The sequence below is a fragment of the Hyaena hyaena genome, unplaced genomic scaffold (assembly GCF_003009895.1).
Source record: "Hyaena hyaena isolate Hyena2069 unplaced genomic scaffold, ASM300989v1 scaffold_38, whole genome shotgun sequence".
In the NCBI taxonomy this organism is placed as follows: Eukaryota; Metazoa; Chordata; class Mammalia; order Carnivora; family Hyaenidae; genus Hyaena; species Hyaena hyaena.
The window spans coordinates 5174407-5196972 of NW_024080670.1; the positions used below are offsets into that span (position 1 = coordinate 5174407).

Genomic DNA, 22566 nt, shown 5'->3' on the forward strand with positions numbered 1-22566 from the left:
TTCAACTTTTGCAACACAGGCATAACATTTCACAAAATATCAATAAGATATGCACCTAATGATAATCTGTTTATCATCAAATGGTTTTGTGGTCTAAGAGTCACCTGACTTGCATAAATAAAGTAATTTTCTGGAAGAAACATTGGGAACCTCATAAAAGGAAAGAAGGCAGCAGCAACTGACATTATGACACAGGCTTCAAGCAACACTAAAAAAAAAAAAAGTCACATTTGCAAAATGTGTTCCAGCATCTTCCCATTGGGCACTATCAGTAGAGATTTGAGATAAGAAACAAGAAACATGTACCTTTAAATATATAAGTAGCAAAGAAAAAAACCCAAACAAACCCTGGTTTTACTGAACAAAGTTAGTCACCCATGAAAGCAATTGAATCACAAAATTAGTGTGGCACAGATGGGGGTTGGGAAGGGGCTAAGTATGTTGCTCGTTTTCCAGCATTCCTAAATTATCAGAGACCTTTACAAACCCAGACACCTGGATCTGGTGTGATGGAGTCCTCTCTACCCTCACCCAGGGGGCTGCGGCCAATCCCCCCGCCCCCCAACTCCATGGCAAACACAACTGGGCGGCTTCTGCTCTGCCCCCAAGTCACTTCCACAGCAGCCTGGGGATGTGCGTGCCTCTGCAGGAAGGGGCCACTGAGACCAAGCGGCTTTCCCAAACACCTAGAAACCAGCACAGGGTCAGTTTAGTTCAGCAGATGGCCACGAGAATGGAGAAGACCCTTTTGGGCAGCCTCTTTGAACGCAGTGGCGTAAAGAAGGGATCAGAGGAAGGTGAGATCTAGAAATCAGAATCAACAGGCCAGGGCCTAGGAGGGGAAACTTCAACACTTGAGGAAAGGTTACCGCAGTCCTTCCTTAGACGGTGATCCCTACTTTACCAAGTGGATTGTTGTAATGTGTACATCTAAAATTAAAGGCATGGTATAAATACTAATATTAAATACTACTGGTGGTGCCTTGAAGCCCTTCCCCACTGGGATTGGAGAAGAACCACAGTTAAGACTCAAAGTAGGGGACAAATACCTTGGTTGTAGGCCATTAACACGATCCCTGAAAGACTGTTTGGAAAATGTTACCCACAACTATCCAAACTCATTTGGAAGGATAAAGATTTTCTAAAGCTGTACTGAGGCTAAGGAGAGAGACTATCCAACCCAGACTGGGCAGGAGAAAAAAGGTAGTAATACAGTATGATCTCCTAATCCTAAGAAGCAAAGCTTATAAAAATTCACTTTCACTATCCAAACTAAGGCAATCTCTTTCCCCTGCCTCTCTGAACATGGTCAGCATTTCAGATGCCCAACCACCTCACAGGGTCTGGCCGACCCAATTCACAACCCGAATCTGAAAGGAAACCCCAACTACCATAAAAAAACAAAACAAACTTAAAACAGCAGATATGAGGAACTTATAATTTAAATTCTCTACTTAGCTGATGTACATAGAAGGATTTCAATAAAGGACACCTTTCTTCACAACACATTAAATAAGTCCCAGCACAACTGACTACTTGCAAAACCACCACCCAAGGGCTGCCCACTACTCCTGGCTAAACAAGAGTTCTTCATCATTACTCATAACAAAGGTGCTGTGCTAATTTCAGCATAACTGAAGAACCATGATTTTTCCAGAACATTTTTATTTTACCTCTCAGACTCTTCTCCCAAAAGGTCCCAATACTCGTTTGAATACAATCTTTAATGGGAAACAGCACATCGAAACTTCCAAACAGGCAGAAAGTGATTTGCTAATACCATGGGAGATGGTGATGGATGGACTTTTGGCAGAACTAAATGGCTTCGATGCCTTAGTAATGAAATTAGTAGGAATAATAAAACAGTTTCTCCTCACACACATTGGCCAGGATCATACCTAAAACCCACCGGCTTCTAACATGAAAAAATGAGAAGGAGCAATTGAACTCTGATTGTACAGTCACCTCCATACACATCTGTCGTGTACACAGAGAAAGGACTGTTAACCGGTGAAGCTTCGACACCAAGAGAATATGAATGTGGCAAACAACCAAGAGGTAATATCTAGTTTCTAGGTTAAAAAAATCAATATATATATATATATTTATAATAAAGTTTTAAATACAAAGTGCTTTTTATATATCGAGAATGATACAGTGTTAATGAATAGATCCCTGTTTTGTAATGTTGATTACAAGAGTTAACTGGTAAGTAAGTACTTTCTTTCCCCTTTCCAGACACTGTTCAACAAGTAAACGCCTTCCTGGTTGGAGCTTGAGGACTCCAGACCATTGCCAGCAAGGTCTATCACATTAGAGCAAAGCCAAACTTTTGAAAAAAAATTTCACCTCAAATCCAGGAAAAGTTATTTTTATTTTAAGGAAAAAAAGTTTCCACTTGGAAGTGAAAGACCAGTAATTTATGGAAAAGTTGACATAATAGTAGCACCCTGTCCTACCCTGGTGAGAACGTCAGGTATATTACACAGCTTAAAAGCATCCTGAATATATGCTTCCTTTTTAACCTAAAACATCTGACTGAGCTGCAGAAAAGGTCTCAAGAATAGCTGCTTTTCTTGATGTTTTTTGGTACATAAAGCTATGTGGACTTGTAAATTTATGCAGCTTTATCTAGAATCTGGGAGCATGAATCTGTAGACTACTTTCTAAAATTAGGACTCCCTCTTTCCCCCTTTTAAAACCCACTCCAGCACTCCTAAAGAACCGGCAGCATCAGCTCCATGTACCCCTCTGGGACCACCTCCCCCACCAGTGTATTTTCAAGACTCCTCTTTTCTTGGGCAGTTGTTTTTCCTGCCACTCAATATTTGGCTACTCAGCAACTCTTGCTGACAGCTGGGGTGTGTCACGGTAGCACTCTATAAACTCCTTACGCTCATAGGTAACTCTCAGCCATGACTTCTGGCTCCCTCTCACTAACTGTGGTCACTGACTGAACTCTTCAGGAAGCATCATAACCTAAGAGAGAAATGGCTGGAGCAGCCAATATGGTACCATGGTCAGAGTCAAAGCAGGCTAGACGCCTACTAAGCCACAAAGCAGATCCCACTGTGTGGATGCTTAATTACACAGGATTTGGGACAGCAAACCAAGTAGAAATACCTATCTCTGGCACCCTAGAGAATTACAATTAGATACAATTGTCCAAACTCAATGTTAGTACTAAAATACAAAACTTTTTTGCCTTATCAAGAGTCTGAAACACATCGTGACAGTGGCATCTTGTACCGTAAGTTATTTGTTTCATACTTTGAATGTCACCCTCGTAGCATCGCCATAGTTTTCCGTTAAACTACTCTTTAGAAAGAAGAAAACCAGACAGGAGAGCTCTGTAAATCAATTTTGCATCCTAGGAATCACATTATTCGTTCGTTAGCTTTTACAGAAGTAGCCTTTCATTCAGTGAAGCAGCTACCAAAACAAATCCACATTACCTAAGTATCTATAGTGAGAGCTAAACAAAATGCCAACGTGACCTTGTAATGAGGGATCAAAATTTGCTGCCACCTGAAACAGAACTGGTAGGCTGGATGGAGTCCAGTTCCAAGTGCAGGTGTCTATATCACCAAGTCCACCTGGCCTCAATCACAATAGGCCTGAAGGTTTACCTTGCCAGCTGGGAAATGAGTTAACTTATCCCCATTACCCACTCCAGGCCTGGACAGGAACATACAAATTTGAGGAATTAGATTTTTAAATTGGCCTACTTAGAGCTGGTCTTTCAGAAATATCTTCCATTTTTTTTTAAGCTTCTCTCATAATAGCAAGTAGCACGCATCATCTGTGCCCAGATTTGCATAATTACCATAGTTTATTTTTGTGCCTGCCACTCAAAGGCCAGATCCTATTTTTAGTTAGCCTCAGTCGTATTCTGCTCAGCCTTTGCAGCTTCGTAGGACTTGGTACAAGAAGTCACATGCCTGTGGAAACTGTCCCTCCACATAAATCTCTTTGCACAGATATTACACTCATACGGCTTTATGCCTGTATGAATTTTCATGTGTCCCACGAGATGATGCTTCATTTTGAATTTCTTACCACAGACCCCACAGCCATAAGGCCGAAGACCGAGGTGCATGCTCATGTGTCGATCTCTCTGACTCTTGTGAGTGAAACTTTTCCCACACTGACAAGGATACAGCTTGTCGGTGGCTGAAAATCCTAAATGGGAAGCTTCTTCTTTAATTCCTGTTACCATTTCAATATTCTCACTGTAGCCTGATGCTAGGGCAGCCTCCTGTCTGTGCCCGATGAGATTTCCGTCTGACCTCTCTCCAGAAAACTCTTCCATGGAAGAGCCGTAGAAATCCACCTGCTCATCATAATTGCTTTCATCAGCCTGTTCGTCAAACTCTGCCTCTACTTTTTTTTCCCCGATGTGAAAATCTTCCTCCACTCCTGAAGGCTGGACCGCGTGCTCCGTCTGCATGGTGTTGATGGATTCAGTGACCTGGTGCTCGTCATAGGGCGCGTGCACATCCATGCCCTCACAGGCCTGGTCAAAGCGCTCAGGCTTCACGTGGATCCAGCGTTTGTGAGCCATTATGCTGGGCTTGCTATACATGGGCCGGGTGTAGTGGAACTCGGCACTGTCACTGGCTCCCTCCTCCCCGTCCTGGCTCGCCATTTCCGTGCTGAGCCGGTCATGCTCTGTGGACGAGTTGCTGGGAAGGTATTCATGCTCGGTGAGTTGAGATGACAGCTCGTCTTTGGTGCTCTCCTCTTCATTCTCTCCATCCCTCAGTTCTTGGGCCTTGGGGAAATCAGTATGGCCCCCAGAGCCCAGCTCAAAGCTCTCCACCAGCCCGTTGTAATTACTGCTGCTAGGAGACTGGTGGTCACTGCCATGATTTAGCTTCTGACAAAGGACTGTAGGGTTTCCCTCTAAAACCTCAGTGCATTTGTCTACCACATGCCACATCTGGAGGAAGCTCGCTGCTGTTAAGTAACTAACAATTTCTGGAGCAGGCATTACTAGCCGTCCCGTGTAACTAGATAGGAGAATGTTCTCAAACACTCTTGGGTTCATCACATCAGGTAAAACAATCCTCCTGCTGTTTTTCAGGAGTACCTGGTCACAAAAGTAGGGGGAACTGGCAGCAAGAACAGCTTTGTGTGCCCGGAAAATGTGGCCTTGGACAACAATGGAGACATCACATAATTGTCCTTGCTGGCGCTGCTGGTTCAGTTTCTGCAGAATGGTGCTGGAAAAATCAGGAAATTCTACTCGAAAAGAGTTTGTTCCAGGCTCCATTTCATCACAAACCTTGTTCAGTGCTACAAGAGAAAGAAAAATGAGTGCTAATTCCAGCCCAAAGAGAAACTGATTGATCACTAAGAAAACCAAGACACGGTCCATAGTTCCATAAAGTCCCCTCGCTTGTGGGCACTGGTGGGTGGAGCCCTCATCCCTCAGAGCAAAGCCTGCAGGTGTGCGTATGCCGAAACAGGAACCACTGCTCTCTTCCTGCTATTAACTCTTGATTTTGCCTGCCTGTGAATGAGATAGAGTTCACAGAGATGTGCTCTGTGAGCTGTACAAACCTCCTCAATAAAACAAAGTACGTAATTCTTTTAATTTTTTATGTTTATTTATTATTGAGACAGAGAGAAATAGAGCATGAGTGGGGGAGGGACAGAGAGAGAGAGGGAGACTCAGAATCCAAAGCGGGCTCCAGGCTCGAGCTGTCAGCACAGAGCCTGACACGGGACTCAAACCCACCAACCGTGAGATCATGACCTGAGCTGAAGTCAGACGCCCAAACGACTGAGCCACCCAGGCACCCCACAAAGTACATAATTCTAGTCAAAACAAACATGATACCGGTCCAAGCAGAATAGTTAAGAGATCTTAGATTCAACCCACATTTGCCAAGCTGGGGTGAGGAAGTGAGGATGGAAATGTCAGAAGAAGGAAAAACTTATGTAAAGTTTCTAAGACTAGAATGAACTCAGCCACTGCAAGGAACTGAAAAGAGACCATTAGCCCAAAATCCAGTGGAGGAGTGAGGGTAAAGGGGGCTGAGGTGGCCAGAACAATCTTTCCTGTGGTCCTTTAGCACCACAAGGGCAAACTCACCGAAGTCCCACACAATGTGAGTTTCTGTAGTTGCCAACAGAATTTTAGCCCTTTAGGAGCTTCTGATGTGAGGCAGAATGAAGTGGTAAATAAGGCAAGGTATTCCTTTTATCTGATGGTTTCCAAATTGTTTACAGACCAAAGAGCATACTAAATATTGTCCCTGTTACTGAATGAACTCAATCTGAAGATAAAGTTATAACAAAGAATAAAGGATTGTCTGTGTTGTTACTGTAAACCTATTTTGTGGGGTAGTCAAGCATTGGAGAAAATTTCTAACAGCAGCAATCCACAAGATAAACTCTGTTAGAGATCTGCTCATGCCCCATAATTCCATAGTAAATTAAAATAAACCAGTAAACACAAGAGATTTATTGGCACTATCCATCCCCTAGCTCTACTACTATACCCAAACATTGCTAAATGCCAGGCTTTCTAAGTACAAGATTAAAACCAAAACCAAAACCAAAACCCAAACCCAAACCCAAACCCAGGGGCGCCTGGGTGGCTCAGTCAGATGGATGTCTGACTTTGGCTAAGGTCACGATCTCGCAGTTCGTGAGTTCAAGTCTGACACTGGGCTCACTGCTGTCAATGTAGAGCCTGCTTCAGACCCTCTGTCCCCCTCTCTTTTAAACGGGTGGCTTAGTCGGTTAAGCGTCCGACTTTCGCTTAGGTCATGATATCGCGGTTCGTGGGTTCGAGCCCCGCGTCGGGCTCTGTGCTGACTGCCAGCTCAGAGCCTGGAGCCTGTTTCGGAGTCTGTGTCTCTCTCTCTCTCTGACCCTCCCCTGCTCATGCTGTCTCTCTCTCTCTCCTGGAAATAAATAAAAAAAAAATAAACACATTTTAAAAAATGTTTTATTTACTTCTGAGAGAGAGAGACAGCGTGAGCAGGGGAGGGCCAGAGAGAGAGGAAGACACAGAATCCGAAGACAAGCTCCAGGCTCTGAGCTAGCTGTCAGCACAGAGCCCGACGCGGGGCTCAAACCCACAAACCATGAGATCATGACCTGAGCTGAAGTTGGACGCTTAATGGACTGAGCCACCCAGGCGCCCCACTCTGTCCCCCTCTCTTTGCCCCTCTCCTACTTGTCCTCTTTCAAAAATAAGTAAAAAACATTTTTAAAAAACACCCCAAAGACTGAAAGTCATCTTTGAGAGATAGATAGGGAGAAAGATCAAGAAAAGAAACTAATGTTTCTTGAGTACTTACTATATAGCAGGGACTATACACCTTTTTTTCACTTTATAATGACTCTGCAAATACAGAGATCGATATTCTCAGGTTCAGCTATTTCAAGTTACTTTCCCAAGGTTAAAATAAGAGCTAATTTTTATCAAGTTGGGCTGTGATTCTAGGTCTTCACCACTTCAAAGCCTAATCTATTTCTCCTATAATATCACTCTGCCTCTTCTAGGAAGATGACAAAATACCAGATTAGTCATTAATAATTTTAAGAGGTAAGATGGGGTTTTTAGAAAGAACCATTAATTTATGGCTTACACCTCCGAAAATATTTCATAATAATTTAAAACACCTGGGTGGCCCAGTCAGTTGAGTGTCCGACTTTGGCTCAGGTCATGATACTGTGGTTCATGAGATCGAACCCTACATCTGGCTCACTGCTGTCAGCGCAGAGTCTGCTTAGGATCCTCTATCCCTGCCCTCTGCCTATCTGCAGCTTGTGCTCTCTGTTTTGCTCTTTCATTAGCACAGAAAGAGTGAACTCAATACTGTTTAATCACTATATAACTCCTACTATATGGACTTACCATAATTTAAGCAGCTCTCTTCTTACAGAATTTCAATTATCTGGGCTTTTGAAATTATGAGTAATGCTATTATAAATACACAATATAATTATACTGTGCATAACTATTTCAGTGCATCTTTGGAAACATCTATAGGGTAAATTCTATCAGTGGAATTGCTGGGTCAAAGGACTGTGCATTTGACATTCTGATGTATATTACAAAGCTGCTTTCCAAAAAGGTTGCACCAAGTCACATTCCTATCAACAGTAAACAACACTCCACACCCTTAACAATTCTGGACATTATCAAACAAGAAAAAAAAGTTTGCAAACCTCCTAAGTGAATAATCCATGATTCATTATTGTTTAGGTCAACATTTCTTTAATTATGAATGAGAATGATATTCTTTATTCATGTTTACTGGTCATGTGTTTTTCCTATAAATTATCAGTCATATTCTTTGTTAAAATAAATTGGGCAATTCATCTTACTGATTTGTAGTTTTTTATAAATGAAGGAAATTAACTTTGAAATTTCAATAAATTACCCAGTCTTTGCTTTTATGGCTCCAGAGTTTTGTGTTAGGCACAGAAAGGCATTCACAAGTCCAAGATTATTTTTAAAAAATAAAAAGAATTAGTTTTTTTCCTCTGGCACCATTTTTTTAAAAGTTTATTTATTTTGAGGCAATGAGAGCAGAGGAGGGGCAGACGTGGGGGGGGGGGAGGGAAGGAGAGAATGAATCCCAAGCAGGCCTGATGCGGGGCTTGAACTCATAAACCATGAGATCATGACCTGAGCCAAAATCAAGAGTTGAACACTTGACTGACCTACCCAGCCAGGTGTCCCTCCCTGGTACCATTTTTTTTTTAAAGCATTTAAATGTTTAATAGACAAAGAGTTTGTTTTAGCTTAAGGAGCAAGGTTGGAATCCAGCCCTTATCCATCCAAAATGTCTACCCTATTTTGACAACACTATTATTGAATATTAATCTTTTCTTCAAGATTTCAAATAACTGTTGTGGAATGTTAAATGACTGAGAACAACACTTTGTAAAAACAATTCTACAAAAATAAATGTCATAAGTGATAACAGAGAAAATGGTGGAGTAGGAAGCTCTTGGGATTAGTCCATCAAAACAACCAGTAAGCTGCTGAATGATCAGAATCAATTATTTCAGAACTCTGGGATCTGATCAGACACTTGTAGTAACCAAGGCAATGCTTGCTATAGGGAGAGGCTGCTGAACCTAACAGTGCTGTCTACACAAACCAGATATAATCCCTACTCCCCACCCCCCACCCATTCCTAGTATGGCTGGGTAGTGCCAGGAGGACAACAAGGAGTATGTCCTTCAAAAACTGGGGCATCTGCATTCTGGCCAGTATGGTGGATCTGTGCAGCTTTGTTCTGGCCCCTCTCAGGCAGCAGGGGGCTTTCCCAGCAGCACTGATCATAATTGTGTTTTGTTTTGTTTTTTGATCATAAGATTTCAAAAGACAAACATACTCCCCCTCCCTCCCACCCCCTAACCTGGGTCAAAGTATTTAAGGAAGTCTGTCAGGTCAAGGGCTGACCACATAGATAAAACAACAGAAACTTCAGTGACCACATGCAACAGGGGACACAGAGTTGGTAAAAATAGTTTGGAAAAACTGTCATGCAAACAGACAACTGCAGCCCTCAACAAGTAACAAAAGAAACCCCATAGGACGGGAAGGGTCTAATTTTAAGAGTTACCATATTAGAACACTTCACATGTTCTAGCTCTCAACCAAAAATTACAAAATATAAAAGAACAAGGAAAATAGGTGCATTCACAAGGAAAAAAATATTAGAAACTATACTTGGGGGATTCTAGACATTAGAATTATTAGTCATACTACTTAAATCAATTATATATGCTCAAATTGCTTACACACACACACACACCCCACTATGGACAAAAACTAAAGGAAATCAGGAAAACAATGTCACTAAGAGATAGAAATTATAAAAAGGAGCCAAATAGAAATTCTGGAGTTGAGAATAGTAATAGCTGAAGCCCTAACTGCCCCCCAACAGCCTAGAATGTGACAGTATTTGTATGTAAGGCCTTTAAAGAGGTCATTAAAATAGAGCTTTTAGGGTGGGACCTAATCCAATCTGGCTGGTATTCTTATAAGAAATGAAATTTGGACACACAGAGAAGCATCTGGGGGATGCACAATGTGAAGATACAGTGATAGATGGCCATCTGCAAGCTGAGGAGAAAGGCCTCGGGGGAAACCAAATCTACAGACACCATGATCTTGCTCTTCTAGCCTCTAGAATTGTGAGAGGAAAAAAAAATTCCTGTTATTTAAGCCACCTAGTCTGTGGTGTTTTGTTTGAAAGACACAGGAAACAAATACAAGTTGAAATAAAAAATCCACAAGAGGAGTTCAATAGCAGACTCAAATAGGCAGAAGAAAAAAAAAAGTCCCCAAACTCCAAGACAAAGCGATTGAAATTAAGTCAGAGGAATCGTGAGAAAAATGAAGAGAAATGAACACTGTCTGAGGTACCTGTGGAACACCATCAAATGTACCAAACGCACACCAAGGGAGTCTCAGAAGAAAGAGTAGAAAAGGTATTAAGAGAAATATTGGTAGAAAACTTCCCGAATTTGATAAAAGAGAAACCTATACATCCAGGAAGCTCAACAAACTCCACGCAGGATAAAATTAAAGAGATCCACATTAGACACATTGTACGTTAAATAGTAAGTAGAAAGTCAAAGATAAGGGAGCTGAAAGGAGTAAGAAGGAAGTGCCTCATCACATGAAAAAGATCTTCAATTAAGATCCACAGCTTAAAAAAAACCAGCAGAGGCCAGAGGCAGTGGTATGGGATATTTAAAGTACTAGAAGAAAAAACTGTCAACTGCTAATTCTGTGTCTGGCAAAACTACCTTTTCTTGAATGAAGGAGAAATTAAGACACTTTCAGATAAACAAAAGCTAAAGGTATTCATTACTGAGCCACCCAGGTGCCCCCAGACAAAATAGATTTTAAGATGAAAACACTACAAGAACAAAGAAAGACATTAATACATTGATAAAAGTTTCAATCTATCAAGAAGGTAGAACCATAAACATAGTTTCACTAACAAGAGAAATATATATGGAGCAAATATGGACAAAACTGAAGAAAGAAATAGACCAATCTACAACAGGTTATGACTCCAAGTCCTCATTTTCAGTAATGGATAGAAAAAACAAACTTAAGAACTTGAACACTGTAACAAATCAATGATACCTAAAAGACAGAATACAGAACACAAAAAGTAATGAAGTTCTCATACACGCTACAGCATAAACCTGAAAACTTATGTTAAATCATGCAAAAGATTAACTTAAATAAGCCAGACAGAAAAGGACACATGTTGTATAACTTCACTTCTGTGAAATATCTAGTATAGGCAAATTCAGAGACAAGAGTAGATTAGAGGTTACCATGGATTCAGGGGAATTAAGAATGGGAGTTATTACTTAATATGTAGAGTTTCTGTTTTGTGATGAAAAAAATTGGGGGATTAGAAAGTGGTGCCTTTTGTATTAACATTGCAAGTGTAACTAATGCCACTGAATTGTACACTCGAAAACAGTTAAAATAGTAAATTTAGTGATATATTTTTTATCACACATTAAAAAAAACTGGGGAAAAAAGTCATGTAACTTTATTTTCAACTATGTCAAGGTAGTAATGGTCCTTATAATTTAAAAGTATCTGACCTCTGGGGTGCCTGGCTGGTTCAGTTGGTGGAGCACGTGACTCTTGATCTTGGGTTGTGAATTCAAGCCCCATGTTGGGTGCAGAGATTACTTAAAAGTCAAAAAAATAAATAAAAGTATCTGATCTCTGCCCTTAACTTTGGGCGGGCGTGGCACTTCTATCTAGTCCCTGATTTTATTAACATGCAAAGCCTCAACCTCTCCTTCATGGTTTCCTGCTATATTGATAGTATAGCTGCTGTTTCAATTTTTATTTAAAAAAAACAAAAACATTTTTTAAAGTTTTATTTATTTCTGAGAGAGAGAGAGAGAGAGAGAGAGAGACAGTGTGAGCAGGGGAGGGTCAGAGAGAGAGGGAGACACAGAATCTGAAGCAGGCTCCAGGCTCTGAGCTCTCAGCACAGAGCCCGAACCCACAAACCATGAGTCATGACCTGAGCCAAAGTTGGACACTTAACCGACTGAGCCACTCAGGAGCCCCTCAATTTTTAAAGACTTTTACAGAAGTAATTAACTCACTAAAATGAACGCATAAATAAGTAAACCAACATAAAACACTACATGCAGAGTATGGGGGGGGGATTTCTAAGTTGATCAAGGAATCTCACTGTTCAGAGTTCATAATCTGGTGGGGGGGAATGAAAAACGTGCATACAACCCTGCTGTTCAAGGTAAACATGATAAAAGCACCACAAGAGACCTGTAAACCCAAGAGAAATTCAGAAAAGGGGACCTAATATAGCCTACAGTCACATATCATTTCATAATAAATTTTAGTATCACCAGGGTAAGAGGAAGACTTGAGAGCAGCATATAATTCTTTTCATCTACCACATCCTAACCAAAATAATCTAAGAAAAATGAAAATACTGGCCAGAGTCCTAGAAACTAGGGACTAGAGTTATCTGGATAAACTTTAATTAAGGACAGAGTGGAGATGGGGCCAGACTGGAAAGAGACATTACCACTGCAACTCCACCTAGTTCCCCAGGCAATCCTGGTATAATAGCAGCAATCTTGAGAGAAGAGCACTAATGCCTTGTTCATCTGGAAGGTCTGGCCGTAGCTCAAATCCCAGGGTGGACTATGGGATAGGTCTTGCAGATTAGCAACATTAAGAGGTGGCTGCACTAGAATACCAAAGGTTGCATAATGCCTCAGCAGAAAGTTTTTAAAAACTTGGCATGAGAGGGTGGGGTTCAGTTAGTAGCTGCAGGAAGGAGGCAAAGACCTAGCCCATCATTTGCCAGCTGGGCCAGAGACTACAGCAGGTGCCTGGTATCACAATTTCACGAACACAGAAGAAAGTGCACAGAGCTGGAGTTCTCCTAAGAGTAAGACCTAGCCCCAGGCCCCAGCCATTGAACTCAGGTTAATCCCTGATGTCAGCTAAGGAGTTAAGAGTTGATTCCAACATCATTCAGGTATATGATAAAAGATCCCATCCATAAGGGGCTCCTGGATGGCTCAGTTATTGAAGTATCTGACTTCGGCTCGGGTCCTGATCTCTTGGTTTGTGGGTTCAAGCTCCGTGTCGGGTTCTGCACTGACAGCTGGAGCCTGCTTCAGATTCTGTGCTCCCTCTCTCTCTCTCTCTCTGTCCCTCCCTTGCTTGTGCCCGCTCTTTCAAAAATAAATAAATACTAAATATTCTTTGGAAAAAAAAAGACCCCCAAACAATCTACTCACAAAGGGGGAAATTTTTCAGACCCAAACAGAACAGAATGTTTCCCTCTAAAGAATTAAAAACTTGGTTTGTTTTATTCTGTAGGTACATGGGGTCTGTAAATACATTCTACATTAACAAAAAAGAAAATAGCAAGGGATAAACAAAGAACACAGTTTTGAGGGTATTGTTTCAGTTTTTAAAAAATGTTTGAGAGAAAGAATCCCAAGCAGGTTCTGCGCCAGAACCCCACATGGGGTTCAATCCCACGATCATGACCTGAGCCAAAATCAACAGGTGGACACTTAACTGACAGAGCCACTCACATGCCCCAGTTTTCTTTCTTTTTTAAAGTAAGCTCTATGCCCAATGTGGGGCTTGAACTTATGACCTCAAGATGACGAATCACATGCTCTACTGACTGAGCCAGCCAGGCGCCCCTTAAGAGCACAGTTTATTTATTTTTAAAATGTTTATTTATTTTAGAGAGAGATCATGCGTGGAGGGGTAGGGAGAGAATCCCAAGCAGGCTCTGCATTGTCAGCGCAGAGCCTGACTAGGGGCTCGATTCCCATGAACCATGAGATTATGACCTGAACCGAAATCAAAGGGTCAAGTAGGATGCTTACCCGACTGAGCCACCCAGGAACCCGTAGAATCTGCAATTTAAATGTGGGCCCTGGGGAAGCACTGGAAACTTCTCAGTGATATGCTGTGAAATATGTTCTGGAAAGACAATCTGCTGATGCACTTAAAAGTAGGAGTAAGTCTGAAGTACAGGCTTCATTACAAGATTTCAGCAAACAATCCAGGTTGGAGGCAATGCAAGTAACAGCGAGAAGGGAAAACAGAGAGGTGGAATCAGTAGGACTGACTGAATTGGTAGGCAGGAAGATCCAAAGGTAGTGCAAGGCACAAATTATACCATCCAGTGAAAAGTTAACCTCCAACATGGGAGAAAATATATGCAAATCATATAAAACTGTTAAGTGACCCACATCCAGAATACATAACGAACTCTTAAATTTAATAGAAAGACAGCTCAATCGAAAAATGGGCAAAGGATTTGAATGGACATTTCACCAAAGAAGATACACAAATAAGCACACAAAAAATTCTCAATATCATTATCCACTAGGGAAATGCAAATTCAAACTACAATGAGATGTCACCAATTAGCACAGCTATGATACAGAAGACAGACAATAACAAGTGTTGACAATAGATATGGAAGGATTAAAATTACACATTGCTGGTGGGAATATAAAATGGTGCGGCCACTTTAAAAAGTGTTTGGCAGCTCCTCAGAAAGTTACCATGCAACCCAACAATTCTTGGGTATATACCCAAGAGCACTGAAAACATGATATCCACAAAAACTCATACATGAATGTCCATAACAGCATTACTCATAATGGCAAAAAAATGGAAACGGTCCAAATGTTCTCATCTGACGACTGCATAAATAGAAGGTGGTATATCCATACAATGAAATATCTCTCCATTATGTACTATGCATGTTATTGTACTATGCCATTCTTTTGGCAATAAAAAAGAATGACGTACTGACGGATGTGATAACATGGCTAAACCTTAAAACATTTTACCAGATGAAAGAAGCCAGACACAAAAGGCCAGATCTTGCAGGATTCCAACTGTAAGAAATGTCCACAATATAAAGATTTCTAGACAAAAAGTAAATCAGTGGCTGCCAGAAACTACAGGGAAAGGAGAATCACCGCTAATTGTGGTTTTTTCGTTTGTTTGTTTCTTGTTTTTGAGATGGGGGAGAAAGGATGAAAATTCTAAAGTTAGATTATGGTGATGGGCATACAGCCCACTGATTACACTAAAAAACTTTTTTTTTTTGATGTTCATTTATTTTTGAGAGAGGGAGAGAAAGTAAGTGGGGAATGGGCAGAAAGAGAGGGAGACAGAGGATCTGAAGCAGGCTCTGTGTGGACAGTACAGAGCCCAATGCAAGGCTCGAACCCACAAACTGTGAGATCATGACCTGAGCCAAAGTCGCAAGCTCAACAGACTGATCCATCCAGGTGCCCCTACTAAAAAACTTATTAATTGTACACAAATCATGTCTCAGTAAAGCAATTTAAAAAAATAAGGTAATGCAAGGTAAACTAGTTACCTATACCAACTCTGAAGTTTCCAAACTGGGTAACTAGGAAAAGGTTGTAATTAGTAGGAATAATAACAGCATCTGCTATTTATTAAATGTGTGCATTGTACCAGAGTCTGTGCAAAAGCAATGTATGTATTCTATCTCAATCCTCCTAACAATCCACTGGATAGGTAGTGTTTACTCCTACTGTATAGAACAGGAAACAGACACAGGGTGTCTAGGTGTCTCAGTAGGTTAAGCGTCCAACTTTGGCTCAGATCATGATCTCAAAGTCTGTGAGTTCAAGCCCCGCATCAGGCTCTTTGCTGTCAGCGTAGAGTCTACTTCAGATCCTCTGTTCCCCTCTCTCTGCCCCTCTCACACTCGTGCGTACATGCGCTCCCTCTCTCTAAAATAAACATTAAAAAAAAAAGAAAAATAGGAAACAAAGATGCTAAACTACTCGCTTAATTAGTAAGTGGTGAAGTTGGAATTTAAATTCAAAACACCTGCTCAGGCCTAATATAGCCTGCAATGATAGTGTGGAAAGTAAAAGTGAATACTATTTTCACAAATAAACAACTGAAATAGTCTATAATATACAATGCATTCCTAAGCTCCAGAGCAAATTACTCACCATCCTCAGACTTAATAAGGTATTGCATGTAAGATGCAATTTTTGTCATCTTACATAGTATTTTTTATAAAAACTAACAGTAACAGTTCTAAAACATACATACCTATCTCAGTTCATTCCCACCATAGTTCATGGAGGCTCTCTGGCTTAAAAAAAATTTTTAATGTTTTTATTCATTTTTGAGAAACAGAGAGATACAGAGTGCTAACAGGGGAGGGGCAGAAGGAGAAAGGGAGACACAGAACCTGAAGCAGGCTCCAGGCTCTGAACTGTCAGCACAGAATCTGATGTGGGGCTCAAACCACCAACTCTGAGTTCATGACCTGAGCCGAAGTTGGACACTTAACCGACTGAGCCACCCAGGTGCCCGTCTCTGGCTTTTTTAAAAGCAGAAGACAATGGACAAATATTGAAGTATCAGCAAACTCTAGATGACCTCCAAGATCTCTTTCAATTTTGAGGAGTTTAATGTATTTCTTATACAGATAAAGAACAGTATATCATGTTTTACACATTATTTAAACACAATTACGTACCTTACAACACAGTAATAGGGAAGCAGATTCATCGGTCTTAAAGCCCTCCAGAGATTTCTTAATCAGACCATAAAGATAACTTGCATACTTATTAGAGAGAGCCCATTTAAACCCAGTAAATAGGGGCGCCTGGGTGGCTTAGTCGGTTAAGCGGCCGACTTTCGCTTAGGTCATGATCTCGCGGTTCGTGGGTTCGAGCCCCGCGTCGGGCTCTGTGCTGACTGCCAGCTCAGAGCCTGGAGCCTGTTTCAGTCTGTGACTCCCCCTCTCTCTGACCCTCCCCTGCTCATGCTGTCTCTCTCTCTCTCCTAGAAATAAATAAAAATATTAAAAAATAAAAATAAACCCAGTAAATACTACTTCTATAAATCTAAAGATTAGCACAAATATACAAAAATACCAATCCCCCATGCCTACCAAAGTTGTTTACATTAGTCAAATGCTTTGCAGTTCACAAAGCAGGCTACGTAAACTTGGGTCTTGAACTGTAATACCCCTAAATCATCACACTCATTTTAAGATGAGTAAACTAGGGGCATCTGGCTGACTCAGTTGGAAGAGCATGGGATTCTTGATCTCAGGGTTGTGAGTTTGAACCCCATGCTGGGTGTAGAGATTACAAATAAACAAACAAACAAACAAATAAATAAATAAATCAAACGTTGGGGTGCCTAGATGGCTCAGTTGGTCAAGCATCTGACTCTTGATTTTGGCTCAGGCTCAGACTGTGATCGGGGTCATAGGATTGCGCCCCACGCGGAGTGTGGAGTCTGCCTGGGATTCTCTCTCTGGGCTTTTCCTTCTCATGCTATCTCTCTCAAATAAATAAAATGAAAAATAAATACAAAATAAAATAAATCTTAGGAGTGTCTGGGTGGCTCAGTCAGGTTAAGCATCTGGCTCTTGATTTTGGCTCAGGTCTCATGATCTTGTGATTCGTGGTAGCAAGCCCCGCATTGGCTCTGCTGACAGCATGGAGCCTGTTTGGGATTTTCTGTCCCCTCTCTCTGCCCCTCCCTCCCTCATGCATAAGGTCGCTCTCTCAAAATAATTTTAAAAATTAAATAATAAATTAAATCTTAAAAAAAAATGGGGTGCCTGGGTGGCTCAGTCGGTTGAGCGTCTGACTTTGGCTCAGGTCATGATCTCACGGTTCCTGGGTTGGAGCCCCACGTCAGGCTCTGTGCTGACAGCCAGCTCAGAGCCTGGAGACTGCTTCAGATTCTGTATCTCCCCCTCCCTCTGGCCCTCCCCTGCTCACACTGTCTCTCTCTCTCTCTCTCTGTCAGAAATAAATTAAAAAAAAAAAAACATTAAAAAACATTAAAAAAAAAAAAACGACATGTAAACTAAACTCTGGAAGGTTAAAAGACCTGCCCAAGGTTATGTATCTCAGAAATAGTAGGTCAGGATTCAATTTTAAAGTTTAATTTAGGGGCAACTGAGTGGTTCAGTCAGTTAAACATCCGACTTTGGCTCAGGCCATGATCTTGAATTTCATGGGTTGGAGCCCTGCATAGGGCTCTGTGCTCAGAGCCTGGAGCCTGCTTCGAATTCTGTCTCCCTCTCTCTCTGCCCCTCCCCTGCTCACCCTCTGTCTCTCTTTCTCAAAAGTAAATAAATGGTGTAAAAAAAAAAGTTTAATTTAAATCTAATATTGTTCTAAGTTAAAAAAAAAAGTCCCTGAGCAGAGAAGTTTCTCTGAAGTGAGCTGCTGTAATGGTACAATGTAGAGCAGTGTCTGGCCTTTAAATGTGCAACAGCTCCTGCTCAGAAGTATCAGAACCTGTGGTCTAGAACAATTAAATACAAATACATCTTTATTTTTGTTAAAAAAAAAAAAAAAACATTTTCGTAAATAATTTTAAAAACCTGTAATTTTAGTAAGTTCATAGCTTACCTAATGCAAAGCTGTGTTCCTGGGAAAAAGCCCCTATGCCATGGCCATCACAAAGCAGTATGGATGAATGAGGAAGAGGAACCCATTTCTCAGTTTTGCTTCAAATTAGAATCACACGGACTTCTGAAAGAAAAAAATCATGCTGAAAATGTAAAAGAGATGCTGGTGACATTCACCATTACATATGCCTTGCTAATAAATACTAGACGTGTGTGAGCAACAGAAAGAAAACTCACCGGTATTTTGGCTTATATTAACTTCTATTCTGTACCTTCTTAGCTTCTGCCTTGTATCTAAAATGGACTTAATTTTGAAATAATTTTAGATTTGCAGAGAAGTGACAAAGAATGCCGAGAGTTCTGTACACCCCTCCACCCCTCACCCAGTTTTAATAACGTCTTACATTACCATGGTACTCTGGTTAAAAATAGAAAACCAACATGGATCAATGTCTGTGTAATTTTACAAAATTAAAATATCCTTTGGAAAAGTGTTTTCAGTCTCCAGACCATTGCCAATCGGCACCCCTATAGGTTCTCCTAATTGGAACACGTTAGCCAAAGATCCTAGTTAAAATCTATTTTGGGATTTTTTAAAAATAAGCTACCTACTTTATGAAGTTTGATTCTTGTCTCCCTTTAATTTTAAGACACAGTTGAATGTTTTGCTTAAAAACGCCTCGGCAAATACTGCATTGTGGTAAACTCTCTGAGATTCAAAAGAGAAGGTATTGTTCTAACCACAAACTCCCCACTTATCGGTCATCCGGCCATTACATTACAATATAGCCAAGGAAATGGCTTTAAATGCAGTCTCATATTCATTAGCACTGGGGTAACAAGCTCAAATCAAGAAAAACAGAAGGCAGAAAAAGCACTGGGTTTTAGGATAAGGATTAGCTACATACCAACAACAACAAAAAAAGGAAATATTTTTCCTCAACATGTTACAAATAAAGACAAAAATCTTTCCAACCATAAATATAAATAAGGTAAAAAAGAAAAGTTCATGAAAATAATACAGAGCACATTCAACTGATTTTAAGAGGCACATTTCAAAATTTCTGCAATCAGGATGCCATGGTCAAGTGGAAATTTTAATACTTGTCACCGCCTGAGACAACGATAGAGCATTCCTGAGAGCCTCATCAATGTTTCTGATGGCACAAACGGGTACCCTGGGGAAAAGTATGGACCCAACTCTGAAAAGTATTCAAGAATATGTATGTTAAAAGTTTAACACTTTCACCAATTTATTCCACTTATTTTTTTTTTATTTAGGCACCAGAACGGTCTCATTTAAAAACATCTAAGTCTAAAAATGTTTTCAAAAAGAATTTTTATAAGCCGAAATGATTACAAAAGCACATGCCATTGCTTCACTGCAGTGTTTTCTCCTCTGGTGGTACATAGAACAATCCATGGTATCAGAGGATTCAATACAGTAGTAACTCAGCTGCTACATCTCACAAGAAAGTCTGATAAACTACCACAGCAGGCTAATAGCTTAAATGAGAGAACATAACACCAAGGACCCCCCCCCCCAATCAGAAAAGACACAGGAAGTGACACATAATTTTGTATTATCATAATAACAGGGCTGTTTTTCCAACCCTAACAGTTTTCTTCATGTGAAAAGTAAAGTCTTCTGCAAACTCCCCACTTAACGCAGCAGAATCTGAGGAGTATGGAGGGAGGAGAGCTAGAGTAGGAATCTGCCTCAAGTAGAAAACTTGAGGGATGATTTTAAACTGAATTCTTTTAACTGAACTCCTTTTCCAAGGACACTAGCTGTGACAAGAGCAGGCATCAACAAACAACTGGATGCTCAACTAAATGTTCCTAAGAGGTATAATTTACTGTTTTAAAGTGTTCAATTAGTAGAATTAAACACATTCACAGGGTTGTGCAATCATCACCACTCTCCATTTCCAGAACTTTTTCACCATCCCAAACGAAAACTCTGTATCCATTAAACAATAACTGCATTCCCTCCTCTACCAGCTCCTGGTAAACTGTATTCTACCCTCTGCTTCTATGAATGCGCCTATTTTGGACAAAGCATAAGTGGATTCGTACAGTATTTGCTCTTTTGTGTCTGGCTTATTTCTCCTGGAGGTACCTTAGTAAAACAAAGAATGAAAACCAAATTATTAGGTTTCTTACCATCTAACTGTACCTACTGACACAATTTCTGAACTAAGCAGACCACTCTCCCCGAAATCCTGCTACTGTTCCATGAGCCCCCAGGGCCCCAGGATCTCAGACGGACCCTTCCTTAGCCCGTAGATAGGCGCAGTTAAGCAGTGTACTTCTCCCTCAGAAAAGCTGTGGAGGCCATCCTGGGGTACGTGGACGGCGCGAAGGCAATTAGGGTGCCGTGCAGGCCTAAAGCACCACGGGTAAGAAAAGGCAAGGATTTATCAGGCTACTTTGGCCCCCAGATGGTCTCCGGTCTGCCTGCCAAGAGGAGTTCCTGCACCCGGACACTTAGGCTGGGCGACACCTGTCAGAGTTGAGGCCAGACTGCAGTCTAGTCGCTGAGAATGTCACCCATGCAAGAAGCTTCACAGGGTCATGAGTCACCTTGCATGGCTCAGAGGTCCGGGCAAGCCTGCCCTGCCCCGCCCAGAGACAAACCCAGTTAGCAGAGCCACAAACAAGAGAGAAAGACACAAAACTGGCAGCAACACAGACGACCCAAGAGCAGGGCTGACAGCAGGCCATGAGTGAGACCCAGGGTTAAGAAACACATAAGCAAGGTGCAGACAGAAATAAAGCCATGGTCCAGAGAGAGACGGGCTCGAGAGAGACAAACCGGAAAGAAACACAAAGTTGACAGGGGCCGAGTTGAGATGCAAAAGGGGCAGGTGACAACAGGTGACAGATCGCAACAGAGGTGAAACACTACTTAGTAGTCAACAGAGACAGACACCAGCAAAGTCTGGGCACAGTCTTTCTCCTGGCTTTGGCTCGAACCCGAGGCCGCCACGCCGCACCCCCACGGCGCCCCCGAAAGGCCAGCGGACGAACCGGGGCGGGATCTCTAAGCGCTCTGGCCCGCCAAGGTCCGCCACCGCGGGGTGACCTTGGGCGAGACGCTGCCTCAGGGGCCCTGGTGTCGCGGTCGGCGCGCCGGACTGGCTGGAGTCGGCCGGGGACTCCGGGACTCCAACCGCCCGAGCGCGGCTTAAGCATCCAGGTCGGCGGAATGGGCCTGCCGGGCCGGGGGCGCGCGCGCCGGGACCTGCAGAGAAGCCCTTAAACCTCTCCGGCCTCCCTCCTTCCCCTTCGCTACGTGCTGTCCCAACTCCGGCGTACCTGCTAAGGGCTCCGCACTCACATAACCCGCCCGCGGGACACTTTCCGCCACCGGCTTCAGGCCCGTTCAACCGTCGCCGCCGCGACCGCCTCAGCCTGCGCCTCCCGCCCCCGGAAACGCTTCCCGGTTCCGCCCCCGAGACTGCCAGTGCTTCCGGGGGTGCGTCAGAGAGAAAGCGGTGTGCGCATGCGGGACTCGCTTTCGGGGCGGGGCTTCAGGAGAGGACGCCCTTGTAGCTAGCGACTGCGCAGTGTAACCCGGAGCAGGTTAATCGGCTTAAGGAACGACGATGGAGGCTACCGCTGGGAATTAGGAAGCTGATTCCAAGTCCGAAACCCTTTTCAAACCTCTTTCCCATGCTGCCTCGCAGAAACGTGTGAGATCTGTTTTGCCTCCATAATGCCTTTGGCACGTAGTGGATGCTTAGTAAATTTACAACGAAAGTTGTAAGTTCCCTCTGTGTGGCAGGCGCTGAGTTGCCCCCGCCCAGGAAGAAGTCTCATTTTGTTCAGGTACCAGAGAGATCCTTTGATCTCTGGGAGGTAGATCTTCACCCCTGCTAGATGGGATGACTCATAATTAATCCAAACTATTCATGGTAGTCTCATTCTAGTTATTAGCCAGTGGTTAGACTAGCCTTAGTCAGGTGACCAGCTTCTGGCACATAATACTTTTTTTTTTGGAAACAAAATCCACTAGGACTTCTAGCTGAGTATGCCCTTTAAGTGCTTTGCCGCTTTTATTTTCTTCCTGCCTCTTCGCGGATCTGAAGGT

General features: G+C 42.1%; 1 protein-coding gene across 1 annotated transcript; it reads right to left on the reverse strand.

Annotated features, from left to right (window-relative positions):
• Positions 1-210: 210 nt before the first annotated feature.
• ZBTB43 (zinc finger and BTB domain containing 43) lies at positions 211-21891 on the reverse strand. The gene is made up of 3 exons (XM_039229673.1): positions 21792-21891; positions 18472-18594; positions 211-5298 (listed from the first exon to the last, which is right to left on the reverse strand). The coding sequence occupies exon 3, from the start codon at positions 5273-5275 to the stop codon at positions 3872-3874; it is 1404 nt and encodes a 467-aa protein (XP_039085604.1). The 5' UTR covers positions 5276-5298; positions 18472-18594; positions 21792-21891; the 3' UTR covers positions 211-3871.
• Positions 21892-22566: the final 675 nt, after the last annotated feature.

Coding starts and splice junctions, on each gene's coding strand:
- ZBTB43 (XM_039229673.1), bottom strand. CDS start 5,275: ATGGAGCCTGGAACAAACTCTTTTCGAGTAGAATTTCCTGATTTTTCC.